The sequence below is a fragment of the Anopheles arabiensis genome, chromosome 3 (assembly GCF_016920715.1).
Source record: "Anopheles arabiensis isolate DONGOLA chromosome 3, AaraD3, whole genome shotgun sequence".
NCBI classification, from domain to species: domain Eukaryota; kingdom Metazoa; phylum Arthropoda; class Insecta; order Diptera; family Culicidae; genus Anopheles; species Anopheles arabiensis.
Window position 1 is genome coordinate 57,484,160 of NC_053518.1, and position 19,840 is coordinate 57,503,999.

At 40.3% G+C, this 19,840-nt stretch overlaps 5 protein-coding genes across 12 annotated transcripts; 3 read left to right on the forward strand and 2 right to left on the reverse strand.

The window, feature by feature from the left end:
• The first annotated feature begins 108 nt into the window (after window positions 1-108).
• On the forward strand, window positions 109-3,578 carry LOC120899700 (39S ribosomal protein L2, mitochondrial). Of its 2 annotated transcripts, XM_040305816.1 has the most exons (3): window positions 109-583; window positions 647-1,091; window positions 3,393-3,578. In XM_040305816.1, the coding sequence occupies exons 1-2, from the start codon at window positions 109-111 to the stop codon at window positions 1,063-1,065; spliced, it is 894 nt and encodes a 297-aa protein (XP_040161750.1). In that variant the 3' UTR covers window positions 1,066-1,091; window positions 3,393-3,578. The 2 variants fall into 2 exon arrangements, with proteins under 2 accessions (XP_040161750.1, XP_040161749.1); XM_040305815.1 differs by lacking the exon at window positions 3,393-3,578 and having other exon boundaries at window positions 647-1,156.
• Window positions 1,136-4,884, reverse strand: LOC120899698 (lon protease homolog, mitochondrial). Of its 2 annotated transcripts, none has more exons than XM_040305813.1 (8): window positions 4,355-4,884; window positions 3,999-4,263; window positions 3,584-3,854; window positions 3,366-3,495; window positions 2,992-3,296; window positions 2,497-2,919; window positions 2,232-2,419; window positions 1,136-2,148 (listed from the first exon to the last, which is right to left on the reverse strand). In XM_040305813.1, exons 1-8 carry the CDS (start codon window positions 4,733-4,735, stop codon window positions 1,256-1,258), a joined length of 2,856 nt encoding a protein of 951 aa, XP_040161747.1. In that variant the 5' UTR covers window positions 4,736-4,884; the 3' UTR covers window positions 1,136-1,255. The 2 variants fall into 2 exon arrangements, with proteins under 2 accessions (XP_040161747.1, XP_040161746.1); XM_040305812.1 differs by having other exon boundaries at window positions 3,584-3,905.
• A 226-nt stretch (window positions 4,885-5,110) lies between these two features.
• LOC120899696 lies at window positions 5,111-11,728 on the forward strand. 3 transcript variants are annotated; one of them, XM_040305810.1, is made up of 10 exons: window positions 5,111-6,049; window positions 6,419-6,552; window positions 6,620-6,754; window positions 6,841-7,025; window positions 7,573-7,929; window positions 8,300-8,441; window positions 8,593-8,848; window positions 8,909-9,035; window positions 9,769-10,021; window positions 10,089-11,728. In XM_040305810.1, exons 1-10 carry the CDS (start codon window positions 5,827-5,829, stop codon window positions 11,238-11,240), a joined length of 2,964 nt encoding a protein of 987 aa, XP_040161744.1. In that variant the 5' UTR covers window positions 5,111-5,826; the 3' UTR covers window positions 11,241-11,728. The 3 variants fall into 3 exon arrangements, with proteins under 3 accessions (XP_040161744.1, XP_040161743.1, XP_040161745.1); XM_040305809.1 differs by having other exon boundaries at window positions 8,593-9,035; XM_040305811.1 differs by lacking the exons at window positions 8,300-8,441; window positions 8,593-8,848; window positions 8,909-9,035 and having other exon boundaries at window positions 5,115-6,049.
• A 492-nt stretch (window positions 11,729-12,220) lies between these two features.
• LOC120899699 (WD repeat-containing protein 74) lies at window positions 12,221-13,736 on the reverse strand. The gene is made up of 3 exons (XM_040305814.1): window positions 13,548-13,736; window positions 12,472-13,483; window positions 12,221-12,384 (listed from the first exon to the last, which is right to left on the reverse strand). Exons 1-3 carry the CDS (start codon window positions 13,633-13,635, stop codon window positions 12,273-12,275), a joined length of 1,212 nt encoding a protein of 403 aa, XP_040161748.1. The 5' UTR covers window positions 13,636-13,736; the 3' UTR covers window positions 12,221-12,272.
• Window positions 13,737-14,041: 305 nt separating this feature from the next.
• LOC120902244 (luc7-like protein 3) lies at window positions 14,042-18,886 on the forward strand. 4 transcript variants are annotated; one of them, XR_005739396.1, is made up of 7 exons: window positions 14,042-14,334; window positions 14,403-14,768; window positions 14,844-15,049; window positions 15,128-15,265; window positions 15,338-15,468; window positions 15,561-15,712; window positions 17,767-18,886. XR_005739396.1 is itself a non-coding variant. In XM_040310823.1 (6 exons), the coding sequence occupies exons 1-6, from the start codon at window positions 14,233-14,235 to the stop codon at window positions 15,608-15,610; spliced, it is 993 nt and encodes a 330-aa protein (XP_040166757.1). In that variant the 5' UTR covers window positions 14,042-14,232; the 3' UTR covers window positions 15,611-17,419. The 4 variants fall into 4 exon arrangements, 1 of the variants encoding a protein (XP_040166757.1); XR_005739394.1 differs by lacking the exon at window positions 17,767-18,886 and adding an exon at window positions 16,688-17,419 and having other exon boundaries at window positions 15,561-16,600; XR_005739395.1 differs by lacking the exon at window positions 17,767-18,886 and adding an exon at window positions 16,482-17,419 and having other exon boundaries at window positions 15,561-16,402.
• Window positions 18,887-19,840: the final 954 nt, after the last annotated feature.

Consider the following 19,840-nt stretch of genomic DNA (forward strand, 5'->3'; position numbering starts at 1 on the left):
ATTTTCCACGCCGCTGTCAGTTCAGCCCTGCGCACGCTGCTGTCAAAAGCGGTTGTTGCGTAAATAATAAAATATTTCTCCTGGCGTGTGCCGACACAACATAAAATAATGGCCAGTTTGGCGCGATTACTGAGTCGTTTATCTTTAACACCATTAGCTCAAGATGTGCGCCATACGGCAGTGCGTCCAATATCGTTGGAAAGTTTGGAAAGGTTCCTGAACAAGCCGAAACCCGGTGGTGGAAAATCGTACCGTCGGATCGTGCACTACCCAGAGGAGTACACGATTGAGCCGCTTCGCGTCACCAACCTGGCCGGGCGGGATCCCGAAACGGGACGGCTGATCGCCAAAGGTATTGGTGGCGGCATCAAGCACAAGTATCACTGGATAAAGTGGGTTCGCGATGGACCCGCGGAGGGACCGCCGCAAACCGAAAAAGTGGTCGATGTAATCGACGACGGCTGCCGTACCGCAAAAGTGGCACTAGTCGCTGTGGGAAACGAAATGAAATACATTCTGGCGACGGAGAACATGAAGGCGGGTGATTTAATAAAAACATCCCGTTTCATCCCTCGGATACCAGGTAGGTGGTTTACGGGAGATGCGAAGGTTGTTGATGGTTTGCTCATTACCGCTTTGTTTGCAGTTCGTGCCAATGAAGGGGATGCGTATCCGTTAGGTGCACTCCAGGTGGGCACCCAAATTCATTGTCTTGAAAAGTACCCGGGACAGCCTTGCCATCTGATACATGCCGCCGGTTCATACGGAACCATTTTACGCAAGTTCGGTGAACTGGTCGTTGTGCAGCTGCCATCGAAGCAGGAATTTGCATTTCAACAAACGTGTATGGCCACCGTAGGACGCGTTTCCAACATTGCACACGCCAAAACACCGATCGGCTCTGCCCAGAAGAATCGAGAACTAGGCAATCGTCCCCGTTCGGGTCTATGGCAGCGCAAGGATGGACATCATGGCCGAAAGGTGCGCCGGCTACCACCGATGCGCGTGATTCCACCGCCGTCTGAGAAGGCCGCCCAGCCACTGAAACTGACTCTAAAGGTGTGAAAGTTACCTGCGCTTATGCCGTGATGGTAAATATAAATGATTGTCGTTGGAAATAGAGTTAATCGGCAAGTTCTGATTCTTCACCAATGAATTCATTTATTCGGTCGAGTTGTGCACTTCTATCACCAAGCGACTCTTATACAATAGACTAACGAACTATCAGTAACACTTTAGCAATGAAATATTACATCTAACTCTCAGGGAACACAATGCGGTATACATCGGCGTACGTGCTGGCAAAATGTACCTCCAAACCCTCCGTAATGAATTTGGGCAAATCGGTGAAGTCTTTCTTATTCTCCTCGGGCAATATAATGCAGGTGACACCGCTGCGCTTGGCAGCAATAGTTTTTTCCTTGATTCCTCCGACGGGTAACACTTTGCCCATGAGCGAAACTTCCCCAGTCATTGCTACATTCTGGCGAATCGGTTGGCCCCTCGCCAGCGAAAGCAAGGCCGTCACAATCGTCACACCCGCACTGGGCCCATCCTTTGGTGTGGCTCCCTCGGGAACGTGTAGGTGTATGTGACTAGATTCCAGGAAGTTGTTGGAGGGCTCGATTTGTGAGATGAAATTTCTTGCCACCGTAAGCGAAATGCGGGCCGATTCCTTCATTACGTCTCCCAAATGACCGGTGAGCTCCAGCGAACCATCGCCCGGCGCCTGTTTAGAATCACCATTGGTGTCCATTGGTTGCAATAATTTGCGCTTTGCTGTTTCAATATACAACGCAGAGCCACCCATAGCTGTCCACGCAAGTCCCATAACCACGCCGGGCGGTGTAGACTCGTACATTCGATCTTGGGTGAAAATCGGTTTGCCCAACAAATCGCTGAGATTCGTACCCGACACTTCCGTGAAATCGGCCTCTTTCCGTACGACCTTAAATGCCACCTTGCGCACTATCTTTTCGATCTGCTTTTGTAGGTTACGCACTCCCGATTCACGGCAGTAGCTTTTGATTAGCGCGTGTAGCGCATCGTCCGTAATCGATATGTGTTTATCTTCAACACCGCTGTCACGTTTTGCCTGTGGAATGAGATACTGTTTGGCGATGGCTAGCTTTTCTTCCGCCACGTAACCTGTAAAGGAAAGAAAAAAAACATTACTTTCTGCTCAATTGCTGTCCAAGTCTGAAGATTTAGTTGTCAGTTGTTAATCTCACCCGACATGTCGATCATTTCCATACGATCACGGAGCGGTTCCGGAATTGTATCGATTACATTGGCCGTGCAGATGAACAACACTTTTGAAAGGTCGACCGGGACGTCCAGATAATGGTCAAGGAAATTCACATTCTGCTCCGGATCAAGCAATTCCAACAGTGCAGAGCTGGGATCGCCTTGGTATCCTCTACAAAGTGAACAATCGAGTTATATCACACGATGAACGATTGAAAACAAAACGCAATGTAATTGACTGTAATTTACCTTCCAATCTTATCTACCTCGTCGATCAAAACGAGTGGATTTTCTGTCTTGGTTTTTTTCAAGCACTGTATTAACTTCCCAGGCATCGCCCCGACGTACGTACGTCGGTGACCCTTAATTTCGGCCACATCCGTCATTCCACCAACACTGAATCGGAAATACTCTCTATTGAGTGCTTTGGCAATCGATCGAGCTATGCTGGTTTTGCCCACTCCCGGGGGTCCATGGAAACACAGGATTTTGCCTTGTGTTGTACCCTTCAGCTGACTAACAGCTATGAACTCCAGTATCCGCTTCTTGATGTCATCCATGCCATAGTGATCTTCATCCAGAATTTTGCTCGCTTGGTCAATGTCTAAGTTTTCCTCGCTCATCACACCCCACGGTAGCGTCGTAAGCCAATCTAAATAATTTCGAGTCACACTGGAGAAAGAACAAAACCGCAACAGATGAGCATTGTATCAGCGCTGTTAGCATTGTGAACCTTAAACTTACTTGAATTCAGAGCTGTGGCTTTCCAGGAAATTTAATTTTGTAAGCTCTTCCTCGATAACATCCGCCACTGCTTTTGGGACCACCTTTTCCTTTATGCGCTCGCGATATTTTTCACCGATCGCGTCCTTGTCGTCCTTTTCGATGCCTAGCTCCTTTTTAATGACCTTTAACTGCTCTTGAAGGATGTATTTGCGATGCTGTTGTTTCACCTTTTCTTCCACTTCTCGTCCAATCTTTGCCTGCAGCTTCGAAAGTTCCAGTTCTTTTTTCAACAATGACAGTGAAAGCATCAAGCGTTTAGGTATCTGTAAATCACAAAATATGGCAGTTAGCAAAATGTAACTGATGCAATTAACACTGGATTAACTTCTTACATCCATCTCTTCCAATATTTCCTGTAGCTCTGCTGGTTCGGCTGCAGACAGTGAGGCACCCAAATCGCACAGATAGACTGGATTGTCAACAACCCTTTGGTTTTGGTGAAGCATCTGCTGAAGACTCTCGCTGTAATTTAATCAGAGAGGAAAATTTAATGAGTACTTTAACGGTTCCTGTTTTCAAATACCAATACACCATTTTCACGCTTACTTACCGGTATAATGGATTCATAGTAATGATGTCTCGAATCGTCTTTATCACTTCCTGGGTAAGCGCCTTGACTTCCTCTGTGTTTTTGAAGCTTTCATGTTTAACGTTTTCCACCTCCACCATAAGCAAAGGCTGTTGCTCGCCCTCTTTCAGCAGTCGGCGCTTTGGAGCCTCCTCCAGTGGTGTACCATCGGTTGTGTGGTCGTTGTTAGAATTGCGCATCTGCTTGCTTCGAAGCTTATGCTTTCGACGACGCTTTTCCGCATCCGGTTCGTCTACCGAGACGGCGATTTGCGTGTTAAAGTACGGATATTGTATGGTCATTTCTAATACGTATTGTCATTAGAGGGGACAAAAAAGAGCCGATCACGATCAACGACTTCGATATATCCCCGGGTAAAACGCTTCGCAATACTTACCCTTACCGGCAGCCGGTGCATCCAGGTCCTCGTACAGTTGGCCCACGATTTTTATGCGTCGATGTGCTGTTGCTACTAACCGCAGTCGATCTCCAAGGTCTTGCATTTCCTGAATTTGTGCAAATGTTCCAATTTCATAAACCTCTTTTGTTGTTTCCATCACTTCGTTTGGATTGTCGTCGTCTTTTTTCAGGAAAATGCCAATGTACGGTTGATTCAGCTTCACCTTTCGTCTTATGAGATCTATTAACATCGGATTGGTAACCTAAAGAGAATTACATTTGCCATTAGTGCAAGAGTATGACGGAAGTTTGTTACACTCTGCCGTCGTTCATTGACGCTCCCAAATTATTCACCTCCAAAATTTTCATGAATCGCGGGAAAACCGGGTTTCGTTTTGTCGCTATCACGGGCAAGTGTGGCCATACTTCTGGTATCGCCACAGTTGCAGGCAGCTGATTTGTGTAGTTCACCGATTCTGCCGGAGGTTCGACGGGATCGTCGGGGTTCGGATCTTTTTTGCTGCAGAAATTTCTCGAACCCACGGCCCAACCGCCCCGCAGCACAAATTGCCGGCGTCCATCCGTGGCGGACAGCACAGGAACGGCCCGGGAAGTAAACACAGTTGAACTGTATGTTCTATGCTCCACATTACCGACCAGGCAGGTAACAGGTCGAACCGTACGAGTTATTTGTTTGAAGGGTAAATGCGATGCGTTGCGGAGTATTTGAATCATCCTTGGTGTGACCACTTTCGTTACTTGTTACAAGGCTACCTCAATCACGTACCAACCAGTATTACATCAGAAATATCAGATACAATTCCTGTAAATACGGCGGCAACGGGGAATGTACTGGAAAAACGTGACAGCTTTCTTCGGTGTGGAAATCACAACATTTGACAGCTTTCATTGGTCGGATTCAAAACAAACAAACGTAAATCTTTCGAAATTTATATTTTTCAAGAGAAATATTGCATCAATTGCTGTTCAAACCAATTAAACAAAAAAAAACGTTATTAGCATTAATTCAAGGTTGAATAAATCCTGCACTCTTTCAATACGAAATGGTCGCAGACTGGATGCTCGACCATTGTGCCTGCTTCTGTCAAACATCGCGTCGAAAGCGAGTTTGACAGTGGGGCATTGCAAACATCTCGTGTGCATCGAAAAGATACGCGATCAAATTTTCGGCTGAATGAACTAAAGTTTTCATTGTTTCTAAAAAAAACAACTCAACTAGTGCCTCACCAAGCAATGGAAGACCGGAAACGTGACCGAAATTAAAACAGTGAATGTTGTTCTGCTTTTCAACGTTGCGCTTGGTGCTGGCCTTGTCGAGAAAAAGTTATCACAAGTGGAAAATATAACCTCACTTTTTCGGCGCGTATTGCGCTCGGACCTGAAAGGGAAACAAACCGCCCGAACCAAAACGTACTTCATACGCTAGTCCTAAACCCACGCGTCTTTTACGAATTCTAGCGACCGGATCATTTCTTAGTTTCTAATGCAATACATCGTTTGCGCTCGATAATGCCGGTTGTATTAGAAATGTCCTTTTCTTAGCGTGAAAGTATTAACTTTAGTTTTAATGCTCCATTTCGGGCATGTTATTGACAAATCACAGTGATAAAAGCGCAATCTGAGTGAAGCAATTGTTTTCATTCGTGTTCGTACGAGTCTCGTACGCCAAGAGAGCCTACGTGTGAGGCTTGGGTAGTGAAAGACCTTGTGTAAAATCACAAGTACGGGAACCAGTGAAACATTCTGACGCTTGCAGCAGTTAACGAGAGGCTGCTTGTTGAACGCATCAAATCACCCTCTCGGAGATGGCTGATGAACAAGGACTGCAACAGGGAGAGACTCTCGCTGGCGGTATGCTGCAACAGCAGCATAATCAGCAGCATCCGGATGAGGAGGAAGAGGAAGAAGCTGGCAGCTTGAACGTGCGACCGAACGTTGGCATAAAACGTAGATACAGCGAGCTAATGTGCGAGAGTGACGAGGACGATTTCGCTGGATTCGACGAGGACGCTGCTAGCAGTGAAAATGGTAATCGATTGCTTTTATTATTTTTGCTACACGATACACGAATGAAGATTCAAGAATTCGCCGGCGATCATTGTTTTTGTTGACATTTTCCGGAGTACCATTTCTTTGCATCAATCGCCATCTATCGAAAAGTTATAGTAAAAAACGTCTGATTTCGTTTTGGCCGGGCCTGAAAGTAAATAGTAGTAGCAGTAATGTGTAAACGTGTCAAAAGTAATAATGTAAATGTATAACAATATTTTAAGTTAAAATATCAATGTCGGCAGTCGGGTAAATTGCGAAGAGTCATGTATTCGTTTAATTACATAATGTGCTCATACACTTTTATATTTTTAACTCCGATGTTTTGGTTCTGTTTTCGTTACACAGGTACTATGAGTTCCCCAAGACACTTGGAGATAATATCCGAGGGTATTTTGACAGCAGCGGATAATAAGTTGTCAGAAAACAGCAAACCAGGCGAAGAGGACGGTGCATCTGAGTTACAAAACAGTTTGAAACAGGTAGCACTATAAAACATTCATCGAAAGCTATGTATACAACAATGGTATATAACTGTTTACATTTCAGGAAGAAATGGATACTGGCAGCTCAGCTATTGGAGAAAATAATAAAAGTTTGGTGAAGAGAAAAATAAATGTACCCATTAACACGCAAGATGATATCTACAAAGTACCATTTAAATATGGTTGGAAGCGAGAACTGGTAAGTTAGCCGTCCCCATTATTTCGTTTATATATAAGGAAGGAGAAATTCTCAATTACGTCCATATTTTCTTATTCCCATTTTAGGTGTATAGAGCCAACATGGATGGAAATAGTAAAGATAAGGGTGAAGTATATTACATTACACCTAATGGAAAGAAATTACGTACCCGTAATGATATCGTATCTGCGTTACACGACGATCTCACGATGGATAATTTTACATTCGCTAAAGAGCCTGTTGGAGGAACACCAGACGAAGAAACAATCAGGTAAGATCTTTGGTTATAAAAAATGAAACAAAGGCATTTTTTAACGCTTCTAAAACCGTCCGAGAATTAAAAAATGTAATTCATCTAGCATTATTTCACGAATCTTACTGTATCTGTACTAAAAACGCCGTTTATAAGGGTACATTGTAACCGGGTACCGGCTGTTCGTATATTTGTCCTGTCGCGAAATAACAGTTGTTACAATGGTTATATGTAACAGAAGATTTGAGCTGAGCAGAAGGCTTGAAAATCTCGCTATGATGCCATAATTTTACAACAATAGACACCAAAATTTAATACAAAATTATATTTACTAAACAAACTTGTATATCATAAAATTCCCTATACGTTTCCAAAACAATATGCTACTTTTACAATATTTCACGAATTTGGGTGTAAAAGAAACACAATTGGGCCAATTTTTTTGTTATATCTTAGCATCCGGTTGAGGTCAAGTCAAGGATGAGCTCGGATAAACGGCGCTCCACTGTAATGTGATGTTGTTCACAGACTAATTAATGTTGAGATTTTTTAAATGTCTTTTCAGGAGTGCCAAATCTTACAGTAATGTGCCCAAACGATCAATGCCCGGGGCAGCACATTCTATGGCGTTGGATACTTCGGCAGATTTGGGCAAACGTGTCCCGAAACCTAAAATGCCGAAAGGAGCGAGTCCTCCTCCACCATCATCCTACGCCAAGACTAACTCGCTTAGTCTAACGCCACTATCAAAATCGTTTGCTTCGAATGTAGAAAACTCGCCTAAAACCAACCCAGTGTCCGCAAACGCGTTAGGTTCCACGGGTGGGCAACGTAGCAGAACTCAGGGAGCCACGGGATCAATTAAAGGAAATGAAAACAGTGGAATAACCGGAAAGCAGACTAAATTGGCTGGAAAAAATAGGTAAGTAGTACTGCTTTATTCCATCGATGATTATATTACGGTTGATATCGTCAACGATGCCATTGTTTATTCGTTGGCGGTAGCGACAGATCTGATGTTTGAAAATATTTGGCGAGTGCCAATCAAACGTAATGTTGGTAGTGTAGAAAAATCTTCCTATGACTCATACGTCCATCTCTTATAACCTGGATAGCATACATTTGAGCATTCATGTACGCCTGTCATTGAAGTCAAAGTTTTATTATTTTTATTCGGTAAATAAGTTTTATTCTATATACATAACATTTTCGTTCATTTGCTTTTAAAATCCAAGTTTGTTAATATCGAAGTATATCATAAATATGAAATATTGTATGGAATTTATCAAAAGGGTCGAAACTTGTACAATCCAATGTATACCAGCGATGGGAATGATACCGCAGCTGCAGTGTATGGTATGCTACTGCATGTACCATCCGGAATGTGTTAGTGCTACAACAGCTGAAGCATTGGCTCGTCGATTTACTTGCAAGGTATGTGTAGAAGAATATGCCTCTAATGGGCGTTTGTATATTTACATTTCTTTCAATGTGTTTCATTCATGTTTCATTAAATTTTACATTGAAAGAGATGTGAAAGACTCAAAATGGTTGAGCGACTAAAATGGTTCATTGTTTTTTAAAGAGCTGCATGGAGGACTCTATTGCAGCGGAGCAACAGCAGCAACAAACATACAAAGAATCGTTCGGGAACTTTGGCATGATTAACAATAACGGAAACAGTAGCATCAGTGCGACAAAACCGTTATTAACTTCAAATAATGGCGAAGCATTAACGTCGAAACCGGCAGTAAAATCCGCTCACAGTAGTGGACCGGTTGCTGCAACCAAAGAAAAGACAAAGCGTGCTCAACTGCAGAGTGCCGGACTTAAAGCTGACGTACCATCGGTAAATACACCGACAGGTACATGCGGGCAAATTAACTCTTCCACGAAGGACATACCACCACAAGATGTTCTCGTCATTGGCAGTCATGAATATGTGGTCGTACCAAAAGGCAAAGCAAGCGCTGTGAAGAGCAAAAAATCTTCTACCAAACCCACAAATCCTCAACCGCAGGTCGCAATGTAAGTAATAGTTTTATCAGAGCCTAACACTTGTGTAGAATTTATTCGTATCTTCTCATGTCATAACTGCATTAGACTCATTTACCTGGTGTGGGTTATTTATAAACAAACCTTGCATCGGACAAATTTCTAGTGACATCGTAAAGGTTCCAATTCCATACTTTAATCGTCTCTCTTTTCACGGTTTGTTGGGATCGAAATAATTTACAGCTCATGTAACATAACTGTGACATATTGCATGACAATAACTCGCTCTAAAAAACCCATTGACAATATTTGGGTTTAATGCAATATTTTCCCATCCACAAATGACTTAAATTTTCATTTGAATAATCATATTACTGAAAAATTGCGTTATTTCTGTCAGATTTCTTTCTTCTTTTTTCTCGATTTCAGGATCAATCCAGATAGCTTTTACTTCCCGTCCAGTGATTCCCATCCAAAACGACACCATTTTCAAATTCGCTCGCAATAATTTTTTCACCACAATTTGTTTACAAACCATTTCCTGTTTTTATTATAATTATTATTTTTCAATATGAATATGTCCTTTTATGAATGCCATATTGCAGGCATTTAGAGACAGTTTTTTACTTAATGTTCGTATGATTTGTGAAGATTTAATCGGAAGAGTATTCTACACACCCAAATATAACGATCGAGAAGTGTACACACAACTAAGAAAACACGTAAATTACTAATAATCGTTTATTTCTCCTTTCGTTTGTTGCAGCAAATTTCCGGATGATGCTCGAAAGATGGGTAATAACGCTGGAGGGGCTTCCACCAACGCTAAGCCAGCGAACTGTGCAAATGATCGCATCTCAGATGACGACACATCATCGCCTGTTGGTGGTGGAGGTCAGACGCGCAACAGCTCCTCGGCAGCACAAAATGGAAGCGGTCGTGATCCGTCCAACTTCTTGTCAGATGTTTCTGCAGGATATACTTGTTTGATGCTAAGCTTCAACTATCTCAAAGTACAAGTAAGTTTCCGGCGCACGAATCATGAATCGAGAAAGGATTGTAATCAGCTGATTTGATTTCTTTTAGGAACTTCTTCGTGCCTGCAGTGTTTGCCGTATGTGGAATCATTTAGGAAACCATCCCCGATTCTGGGAAACTGTACGCATGAAGAACTCTTACATCAGCGATTGGGCCGGAATGATAGCTAAGCTTCAAAAAAATGGTACAAAGCATCTAGATTTACGAAAGGTTTTGAACGTCGGTAGTAATGACGAGATGTGGCAAAGTTTTAATGATCACATTGGGCAGGCAGATCAAATAGAAGTTATTGACCTGTGTCGGTGCTCTTCAACAGTTGTGGGGAACTTGCTTCGATCAAACCCAAACCTGCGGGTAGTCAACGCACTCGCAATAAAGAATGATCCCATCGATTTTGTGAATTTTGAACACGGTGCAAATTTGGAAGAATTGCGTCTTAAATCTTCAGCCGCCATTTCACTGGAAGGGGATCTGCACCAGCTGGCAGCTTTGCGTAACCTGAAACACCTATCATTAACCTCCATTAGCAAGTTGGGTTCTACGTCGATCGAAGCCTTGGGGTCACTCGTACTTTTAGAATCGCTTGAACTGGGTGAATGTACCGAAATGGGATCCAATCTTGCCAACGTGCTATCCAACCTAACAGCCTTGAAACGGCTTAGGCTCGAGAAAGGACAGGAGAACTTTGATATGTTTACCATTCTGAATGGCATAGCCAGAGTGAAAAGCTTAACACAGTTAGAATTAATCAATTGTGATGTGAAGATGGGATTCGATCGACACATTTCCAACTGCACGAATGTGAAGAAATTGCTACTAATCCCAACGTATGTGTCTCAGTCAGCTGCAACGAATCGGATGGTCTTGAAAGGCATCATCAAGCTGCACCAAACATTAGAAACGGTAGTGTGGGCCATAACGGTTGAACTGTTGCGTGTGACGGAGCTCTACATCGATGCGAATGTTGAAGACGCAGAAAATCAAATGGGAGGTAGCATTCCCATCTTGAAGCCTGTACCTGGAAGCGACGATCCACCATCCGCTATCGGTTCTCAATTGGATCTGCCCGAAGAGGTAGAAATCGTGCCGCTGAAGAGAGTTCAATCCATTTTGAAACGCAAAGTTCCAAACACCAAGTTTCAAATATTGAAAATTCCTTTCAACAACACTTGGAAACAGACCATGTGCGATTTGGTGTAGTGGGGGAGAGGAAATGGGATTCGTCATTGTTAAATGATCATCGGAGTCATAAGTTTGCTCACGTGTAAATAGTGTAAAGAATGCAGCGCCCAATTATTTACGTGTAGTTTAATCGCTTGATGGATAGACAACTTTTCGCTGGATGAAAGTTCCAGTATTGCTCCGAGTGTGAAAAACTCGCTTTAAATTTTATTTTATTTCCAATCAGATCGTTAAAGTCTTTAGTTTTTTTCCTGCTATGATAGTTAAGAATGTAACTAGAGGCATATTTTTTTTCTGGAATATTACAAACTGTAGCAAGTACTAGTGTCGGGGATAATAAATTAACATCGACGGTTGATTTACTAGGATACGACAAACGTGTACTTCAATTATTTTAAAAATTAGAAATGATTTTATTACATTCTTCGAGCGTACACACAAGACATGTAAGAAGTGTAGGAAAAAAATATACATTTTAAGAATTAAAATGATCGAATTGAAAGTGAGTTTATTGCGTTGCAATCGGAGTTACACAAAGAAAGAAAAAAGCCCATTTCAAACTCCATTTTATTTTACAAGCCTAATTATTTTCAGGGTACTTACCCTGGAATAATTGGGATAATCTACTAGCGTAGTTAATTTTAGGTCATATATGTACATATTATATAATTATTCCCTAATTCTTTTATGGTGGCTTGAGTAAATTTTTTGGAGAATGGTAAAAATGTCCAAGGTAAGAGAATTTATTCTGCTAAGGCCGAAACGTTGATAGATTGGTATTGTTGTCGGTGGCGCGTGACTCCGGAACGTACTGTAAATGAAATATTGTGGTGGGATAATCAAATGGCCATTGGTTCTTCTTTTATTGGGTTGATGGGTGGCATCCTCTTATAATTTCTTTTTGGTAGGTAAATCAGAGGCGTACCGTCTGAGTTTGGGAGTGGAATATCCATTGGTTAGAGCAACCGAGGTTACACTAAGTATTGCATAAATACTAGTATTGTAGTGAGTCTTAATTGACTCTTAGAACTTTTTTATTCATTTGATCATTCACATTGAAAGGTTTTTTACTTTTTTATGACTAACTGGTCGAACATTATCTTCTGGATTCTTTGTTGAAGAGATGGATTTACGTTTCATTGGTGCCTTTGCCTTGGATTCGCTGTAAAAAAAATAATAATTGTAAATCAATGATAATACATTTAAATACATATTTATTTGTGTTACATGGAAGAATCACTGAACTTACTTTACAGTCTTCATTTTTGAAAACATTTCATCGTACTCTGGATCGGACCCTTCCTCATTTGCTACGATTTGAATATCATCATCGCTGTTGACTTCATCCTGATTAGTACTTGCTTGATGTTCTTTAAATTCAATACCCAACACCTGCGTCGGTTTCGATTTCACGTAGCATCGGTATTCTAGAGCCGTACGATGAGCATGATGAACTCGCACATAACGATCGAGACATCCAGTGAACAAATGATTGCCAGACGAATCAACTCGAATAGATGTAACCGTGCCGGTAAAACCTTTGTACACATGGATGTGATTTTTCATCCTACGTATATCGAACGCTCTCGCGCCGAAGGTAGTCGTTCCAGCATACAGATAATCACCGTGGGAAGCAAGACACGAAAATGCGAGCTGATCATCTGGGTCAGACGAGGTGAAATCTTGTACCGGTCGTCTTGCCGGTCCTCTTGTGTCGTACAATCGTACGTAACCGTGACGGGAGCAGGCCGCGATTAGATTCCGATCAACAAACACCACATCGTTGTCCCAAACATGTTGCTCCAACTCTAGGACTTTTTTCACATTTTTTGCCATAAAAAGCACCTTCTGCGTCTCAAGATCCCATAGCTTGATGATTTGTTTCAACAATTTGCCTCCGGTCACCATGCGCGTTTCATCCTCAGGGCATAGACGCAGTCGGAAAAGGTTTTCTCCGACGCTAAACTTCACAGGTTCGGGGTACTTTACAATTTGCACCATACCATTAGCGCTTCCGACCACAATGCAACCGTTGCTTCGGCCCAGGCCCACTACTTCATCGGTGCCAATTTCAAAATTGGATATGCTCTCTTCTTTGGAACAGTCGAACACCTTTACGCACCGATTCGAGCGTCCGATCAGAATCTCTGTACGGTCGACATTTCCAAATTCCATGCAGGTGATCTTCGATGTTTTTGAGAGCAGCTCAATGGGCTGAAGATTTACCTGCCGAAAAGGATCGTCGTCATGTACGTGGATTCCTGTTGAAGAATGAGCAAGGAGTGAGTGTAGTGAATTGTGCGTATTAATGTATATCGCGCTTACTTTTAAACGATCCTGTATGAGCTCCGACGTATAATGTATGGCTTTCCGTATATGAGGGACACTTGGCATTCACCGATGCGTATTTCATTTTGCGATCAGGTTTTTTTTCTATACAATTTTAAATGAATCAGTTCTTCGTTCTAGCAACAACGCCGACCATCAATCAACAGTAAACATGAAAGCATGGTCGAAGCTGGTGTCAAAGTGTGTGGTGTTGACAGAATGTGTAGATGTCAAGGAATCCCTACTCGATTGACGCAATGGATCAACATTTCCATTAAGTTTTTGTAAAACATTCCATATCATCAGCCAGCAAGGAGTACGTTTGAATATTCGGATTCTAAATTGAACATGGACATTTTACCAACTCAACATATTTTTTTTTATCTTAGTTTATTGTGAATAATCATCTAATTTAATTGACTATGCCTAACAAATTTGGCATCACTGCCAAAGTAAAGATGTCTGCCAACGTTGTCATTGTGCATACGACAGCTGTCAAAATAGCTTTTTCCATGCCAATAAAATTAATGCATTCATTACGACTTGCTTAATTTTCTTGTCTATATCGCAAGATTTTCTCCCTAGTTGATGTGGAGTTTAAACCCCAGTGCTAGTGAAATTTAGTCAACGTGGGGCCAACAAGAAATTTATCCTGTTAATTGAAGAGTATCAGCAGTTCAACATGGTTGATGTTGCTCGGCAATTACTCGACGAACTGATGGGAAGGAACCGTAATCTGGATCCTTCGGCTTCTGCAAAGGAAGTTTCGTGGACGGATGAAGAGGTAGGCGATACAAAAAATGTGTAAACGATTCATGCCCTGCACGTACCATACTGTTCTTTTTGTTGCAGTTTTGTCCGTACTTTTTGGTGAAGTTTTGTCCACACGATCTGTTTGTAAATACTCGGGCCGATTTGGGGCAATGCACCAAATTGCACGACGATGAAGCGAAGCGGCTGTTTGATGAAGCAAAACCTTGTCGTAAAAAAACTCAATACGAAGAGGACTTTTTACGTTTTTGCACCAACATGATTAATGAAGTGGACCGTAAGATAGTGAAAGGTAAGCAAAGACTTCTTCTCATGAACAGCAAAACGGAAGGAGGTCGACCTGTACCCAAACATCAAGATCAGGTGAATTCGCTAACCGAACGGATCAATAAACTTGTGCGCGAGGCGGAGGAGGCCGGAACACGCGGAGACGTCGAACAAGCACAGGTACGACTATGAACTGAGCTTCTAATAATGAAGTAGCTAATGTGTGTCTATAATTCATCTTGTATCACCGAATAGGGTTTAATGGAGCAATGTGATCAGCTGAAGGAGGAAAAAGAAGCTCTGATAAAGCAACACGAATCAAACGGATGGTCAGTCACTGCGGAGATTGCAGCATCCCAGGAGAAACAAATGGAAGTTTGTGAAGTGTGCGGCGCTTTTCTGATCGTTGGCGATGCACAGCAAAGGATTGATGACCATCTCACGGGAAAACAACATCTAGGGTATGTAATAGTTTTTATTATATGGTTATATGCTACATGTTGGCAAATAATTACTGATGATAATTACCTCCGGCACAGATATTCTAAATTGCGCAAAGCTGTTGATGAAATGTATGAAGCGAGAAGGAAGCACACCGTAAACCTTGAAGAGCGTCGGTCTAAAGATGATGATCGTCGCAGACGAGACAACGTGAAACGAGAGGAACGTAAATCTCGGTAAGGTGCCGAAAGCCATTTTCTTTATTAAATTTCCATAATACTTGATAATGTTTCTCTTGTATTTGGCAGCGACCGAGACGATCGGTACGGTAACAAGCGTGATGATCGAGATCGCAACCGCTATCGGCGTGATCATCGAGAGTACAAGGAAAGATCTGATCGCTATGATAATCGTCAACGAGATCGTCATAGTAGACGCGGTAAGTAAAATTGATTTTGTTGTGATACAGTGTAATATATATTGTCCTATGCAATATATTTTAATAATATCTATTTCGCTATACTTTCTCAGATCGAACTGATCACCGGGATCGCAATCGTAGCCGCAGCCGTAGTTACTAAAAGAGCATACAAACATTTCGGATCTCATAGGTGGTTTTGTAGCATGAAGTCATCCAGGCGGGTGTGAAGTTCTTTATGCCGAAGCGTTTTCCTTCACATGAGGTATCTCTACTAAGAATAGAAAAAATTAAAATCAAAACACATCCTTATAAGACCAATATAAACGATATCTAAACAGTCGTAGAAAATCTTCTAGTGTGCAAGGTAAGCATTCGTTTTAACTGTGTCATGAAATGATTAATGTTTTATTTATTTTTTCACATTGTGAATTTCGTATTGCGCGCGCGTGTGTGTGTGTTTTTTTTATAAAATCGCTCGACGAGATATCGTCGAGATATGGCGTCTGTTTCAGCGTTTTGTTCTTTTGTAGGATTTAATGTAATCGATATCATACTTTTACATTGTGTGTATTTTACAGTTAGTAAATATTTCACTTGGTATTCGTTTTAAAACTAATTCAAAAAGAGAGAAACGATGTTTTTATCGGTCAATCTTCGAAACATTTGTAGATTAGAGCATTTTAAAAGAGCAAATTAAAGACTAACGTGAGAAGCTGTTGATAAAATTTTAAACAATATTTGAATGCATTCGTTGTATATGGTTTTGTTATCCCATCACTCGTTTACCGCAAAACCTGTTTTGTGGAGGTAAATGGACAACAGATGGTGAAATCGTCTGTTCCAGTACATTATATATTTGAATTCTAGTTGTGTATACTAGTCGCCGCTTTCACCGCTATAGCCTGTAGACTGGCCGTTTTTGACGGTGGCACCAATTGGTGTCGAAAATAAGGTACAAATAGCCTAAGATACTATCCCTAAGACAAACGAACAATACAAATCGACCTTAACGCTCTTCTTTTGCTCAATAGTAAACTTCACCGTGCATTTATAATTACAACATGCTCGCGCTAGTATTAAGCCATCTGTATCTTGTGCAGTTTGAATGGTTGGTCATGATAGAACAGCTGATGTAGGACTTGCAGAAGAGGTAATTGATACCTGGTTAATTATATTTTCAAAGCAAATGTAAAGGAAAGTCATGGATGTACAGCCTTTATGCTTCTTCGTTATGCAGGATAAAATCAACGAGACAGTATGAAAGAGAACAGTATGTTCATATCCTGTTGTATTGTTAACGTTGTGTAGCCATAAATGCAACGTGACTGCTATGTTTGGTGGATCGAAGCGAAATTAATCGAGGTAAATTCTCATCTTAAAGATGCTCTTGTTGATGTAATATAAACAACACTGTTCGCAGCATTATACTATTAAATCTTCCTGCTGGCTAAACCGTTGAAGGTAATTGGTTTTACTCTGTATGCTGTACCTCTTATATAATAATTGTATTCCAGAATGGATGTATTTCGATGAATTAGTTAAAGTACCGGTGTATCTTTTATCAAAACTCTTGTAACCTCTCAAGCCCGATTTTTACTATTGCTCGCTAATTGATGTTCACCCACCGTCTCCGGGCTCGTTGTTTTTATGTCTGTTGTCGAGGTGTATTATAAACATTTCCTACGGTACTTTTTATATGATAAATATCCATAATTTTGAGTTACTTCAAAATGAACAAAGAACTACGTCACCATCGCCGATGCTGGCATCAAGAACCGGCTGAATCTGCAACCAATATCTATGTTCATACTCAAGCATAAGGGCAAACACAGCAAAACTGCTCATATTTCGCTCGAGTTCGAGAATGAGCCGCCTCTCACAGTTCTCCATTTATACTCAATTTCAAAAACGATATAAATCGAGGTATTTATTCACATAGCTTATACTATAAATATTTTTATTTTCATTTTTTTAAATCATATTATATATTAAATGATCAAGTCGCGATCACTTTCCAAAAGGACATGTAAAATTGTTAGTAAGACAAACTTTTTAATACATAAATATTACCAATTTTTTTTCCTGATGACCATTGTATGGTTACCAATTAAGTGATTAATAATTGGTGAAAAACACAGCAGCTCAAATAGGCCATAACAGTATCAATATGTATTAGAAAGTTTGTCTTTGTTTAATCACTGCATTACAGTAATATTCTTTGACCTTCCCCATCACTTCGAAAACATGTATTAATAATGATATGTTTATTTATTATTTATTCGAACGATATTTTTTTTCCTTTTCGTGTACTTGCAGTTGATTCCCCTACATCTACCATTATATTACCAGGAGCGTTATACCCATCTCAACAGCGTGTGTCAGCTATACTTCATCTTTTCATTTCAACGATAAATGGTGTGAAAGATCCCTCGATATATCTGCAGGTAGCGTGACTTTATTCTTTATTTTGTATACTAGGAACATTGTTGACAGAACTAATTCGATTCGCGACATAAGTATCAGCATAGTTCTACGAGATAAAAATAATGTTTAGGACGAAGATTCTATAAAATGTACAAGTAAAAATTCATTTTTTTTTATATTTCAATTGCTTTCACGCTGAAACAATTAGCTTGATTGCCAATCCATGATTGGATGTGATAAGTTTTCAAGAATGTGTCATTCAATGGTATCAATGCATTATTATTTGGTTTATTGCTATTAAGATTAAATAGTAACTTATTGAGTCGTTGACTATGCTTGCATTAATACTACTTTAGTATTATTGTCACTACATATATCAGGGATAACGATCATTGTTTTCAACTGAAAGAGAATAATAAGCATAATATATTTGACATACAATGGAAGGTGTGCTGTATACGTCAGCAAATCCAATGGCATGACGCATAAAATATGATGTGCGAAATTATAATCATAAAACTTACACAAGATTGTAATATATAAACAAAAAATCACAATAGACGCAATGTTTGAAGGCGAAAAGTTTGTGCCGTATAATATGTATGGCATAATTGCGTAAATAATTTGCCAACAATATAATTCTTTGCTTTACTGAATTTGCCAGCGAAAGTTTTGTTGTTTATTAATCAAGAGCTCAACATGAAATGGCTAATTAAAATGAACGCACCGTGCTGAAGATGGGATTGATACTGTACCCCAAACTGTGTTGGAAGACGTTTAAACACGTTAGTGTATAGACACTTTGCACTGAACTGATTGCTACAAATGTTTAAATTGATTATAACAGTGAGATTTTGAAGTGAATTGTGTGATGGAATTGGTCATTTAAACAATCTATCATAAAAATTTCATTATAGAAGTGACAGCATTCTGGTTTAATGAAAATAATATTAAATATGCTATACATTCTCCATGATTGAATTTGAAATGAATAAAGTTTAATTACAAAATATGCTTTAATTTTATTTATGCTTGCGGTGGTATCCGAAATCATGTAAAATAACATTTGTGTGTACGATTGCGATAACATTTCTAATACAGCAGGTGACCGCTAACGGAGATGTAAACAAACTCCAGTTAGCGAACAATGAACAATGTTGAATTATAAACTGTATATGATGTATGCGAGCGTTACAAAAGCAGTCCCTTCCAGGACACATTCCGAAAAAACATGTAAGCAAATATAGACGGAAACATAGGGGTGAATGGTTTTTAAATGTTAAATGTTTAACAATTTGTTTTGTGTGATGACGTAACATTACTCCAGTTAGGTTTGAAACCCTAACATAGTTTTAAATCAACAAATGTTTGTCCATGTTTTTAATGCAAAAGTAAATCAAAACTGTATTTTAATAAACCAATTTATTAGATACACCTCGATTACACGCTTATACAGGGTCAATACAATTTGGCTAGCCAATTTAACAAAAAAAATGTATCGGAAAAAAGGAGTGCTGTTTCTTACCATTAAATATCTACCTAAAGTGTACTCGATCCATGCAGAACTTAATAATTTCCTCGCTTTCACCCGTTCCCATATAAGGACAATGGACCAAGACTTTTCAGTGCTCTTCTTCTTCTTCTATTTGGCGTAAAGTCCTACGCCGGCCTATACAATCTATCTTTCGAGACTTATTTCATTACCATACAGCCAGATAGTCAAGTAAAGTCAATTGTTTGCTACGGGGAAACGGTCCATTCTAGGTTTGAACCCATGACGACCATGTTATTGTGTCGTACTGTACCAGGGGACCGCCTTTTTTATGTATATCCAGGATAATGTAACAAAGAATAACAAAGAGGAAATATGTTCATGTCATGTCATGTTCAAGAATAAACAAGTAACTAAGCATTAAATTAATAAACGTGTAATTTGTGTGAATTGCATCATTAGAGAATTGCAAAA

What these genes read in the sequence shown, in the direction of transcription:
- LOC120899700 (XM_040305816.1), top strand. Translation starts at nt 109, where the DNA reads ATGGCCAGTTTGGCGCGATTACTGAGTCGTTTATCTTTAACACCATTA. An exon ending in TTTCATCCCTCGGATACCAG is followed by an intron (nt 584 to 646) that starts GTAGGTGGTTTA and finishes CTTTGTTTGCAG; the next exon opens with TTCGTGCCAATGAAGGGGAT.
- LOC120899698 (XM_040305812.1), bottom strand. Translation starts at nt 4,735, where the DNA reads ATGATTCAAATACTCCGCAACGCATCGCATTTACCCTTCAAACAAATA. An exon ending in AGCCACAGCTCTGAATTCAA is followed by an intron (nt 2,920 to 2,991) that starts GTAAGTTTAAGG and finishes TTCTTTCTCCAG; the next exon opens with TGTGACTCGAAATTATTTAG. An exon ending in GAGGTAGATAAGATTGGAAG is followed by an intron (nt 2,420 to 2,496) that starts GTAAATTACAGT and finishes TTCACTTTGTAG; the next exon opens with AGGATACCAAGGCGATCCCA.
- LOC120899696 (XM_040305809.1), top strand. Translation starts at nt 5,827, where the DNA reads ATGGCTGATGAACAAGGACTGCAACAGGGAGAGACTCTCGCTGGCGGT. An exon ending in ATGGTTGGAAGCGAGAACTG is followed by an intron (nt 6,755 to 6,840) that starts GTAAGTTAGCCG and finishes TTCCCATTTTAG; the next exon opens with GTGTATAGAGCCAACATGGA. An exon ending in TCAACTATCTCAAAGTACAA is followed by an intron (nt 10,022 to 10,088) that starts GTAAGTTTCCGG and finishes GATTTCTTTTAG; the next exon opens with GAACTTCTTCGTGCCTGCAG.
- LOC120899699 (XM_040305814.1), bottom strand. Translation starts at nt 13,635, where the DNA reads ATGAAATACGCATCGGTGAATGCCAAGTGTCCCTCATATACGGAAAGC. An exon ending in TCATACAGGATCGTTTAAAA is followed by an intron (nt 13,484 to 13,547) that starts GTAAGCGCGATA and finishes ATTCTTCAACAG; the next exon opens with GAATCCACGTACATGACGAC. An exon ending in TCAAAAATGAAGACTGTAAA is followed by an intron (nt 12,385 to 12,471) that starts GTAAGTTCAGTG and finishes TTTTTTTTACAG; the next exon opens with CGAATCCAAGGCAAAGGCAC.
- LOC120902244 (XM_040310823.1), top strand. Translation starts at nt 14,233, where the DNA reads ATGGTTGATGTTGCTCGGCAATTACTCGACGAACTGATGGGAAGGAAC. An exon ending in TTTCGTGGACGGATGAAGAG is followed by an intron (nt 14,335 to 14,402) that starts GTAGGCGATACA and finishes TTTTTGTTGCAG; the next exon opens with TTTTGTCCGTACTTTTTGGT. An exon ending in ACGGGAAAACAACATCTAGG is followed by an intron (nt 15,050 to 15,127) that starts GTATGTAATAGT and finishes CCTCCGGCACAG; the next exon opens with ATATTCTAAATTGCGCAAAG.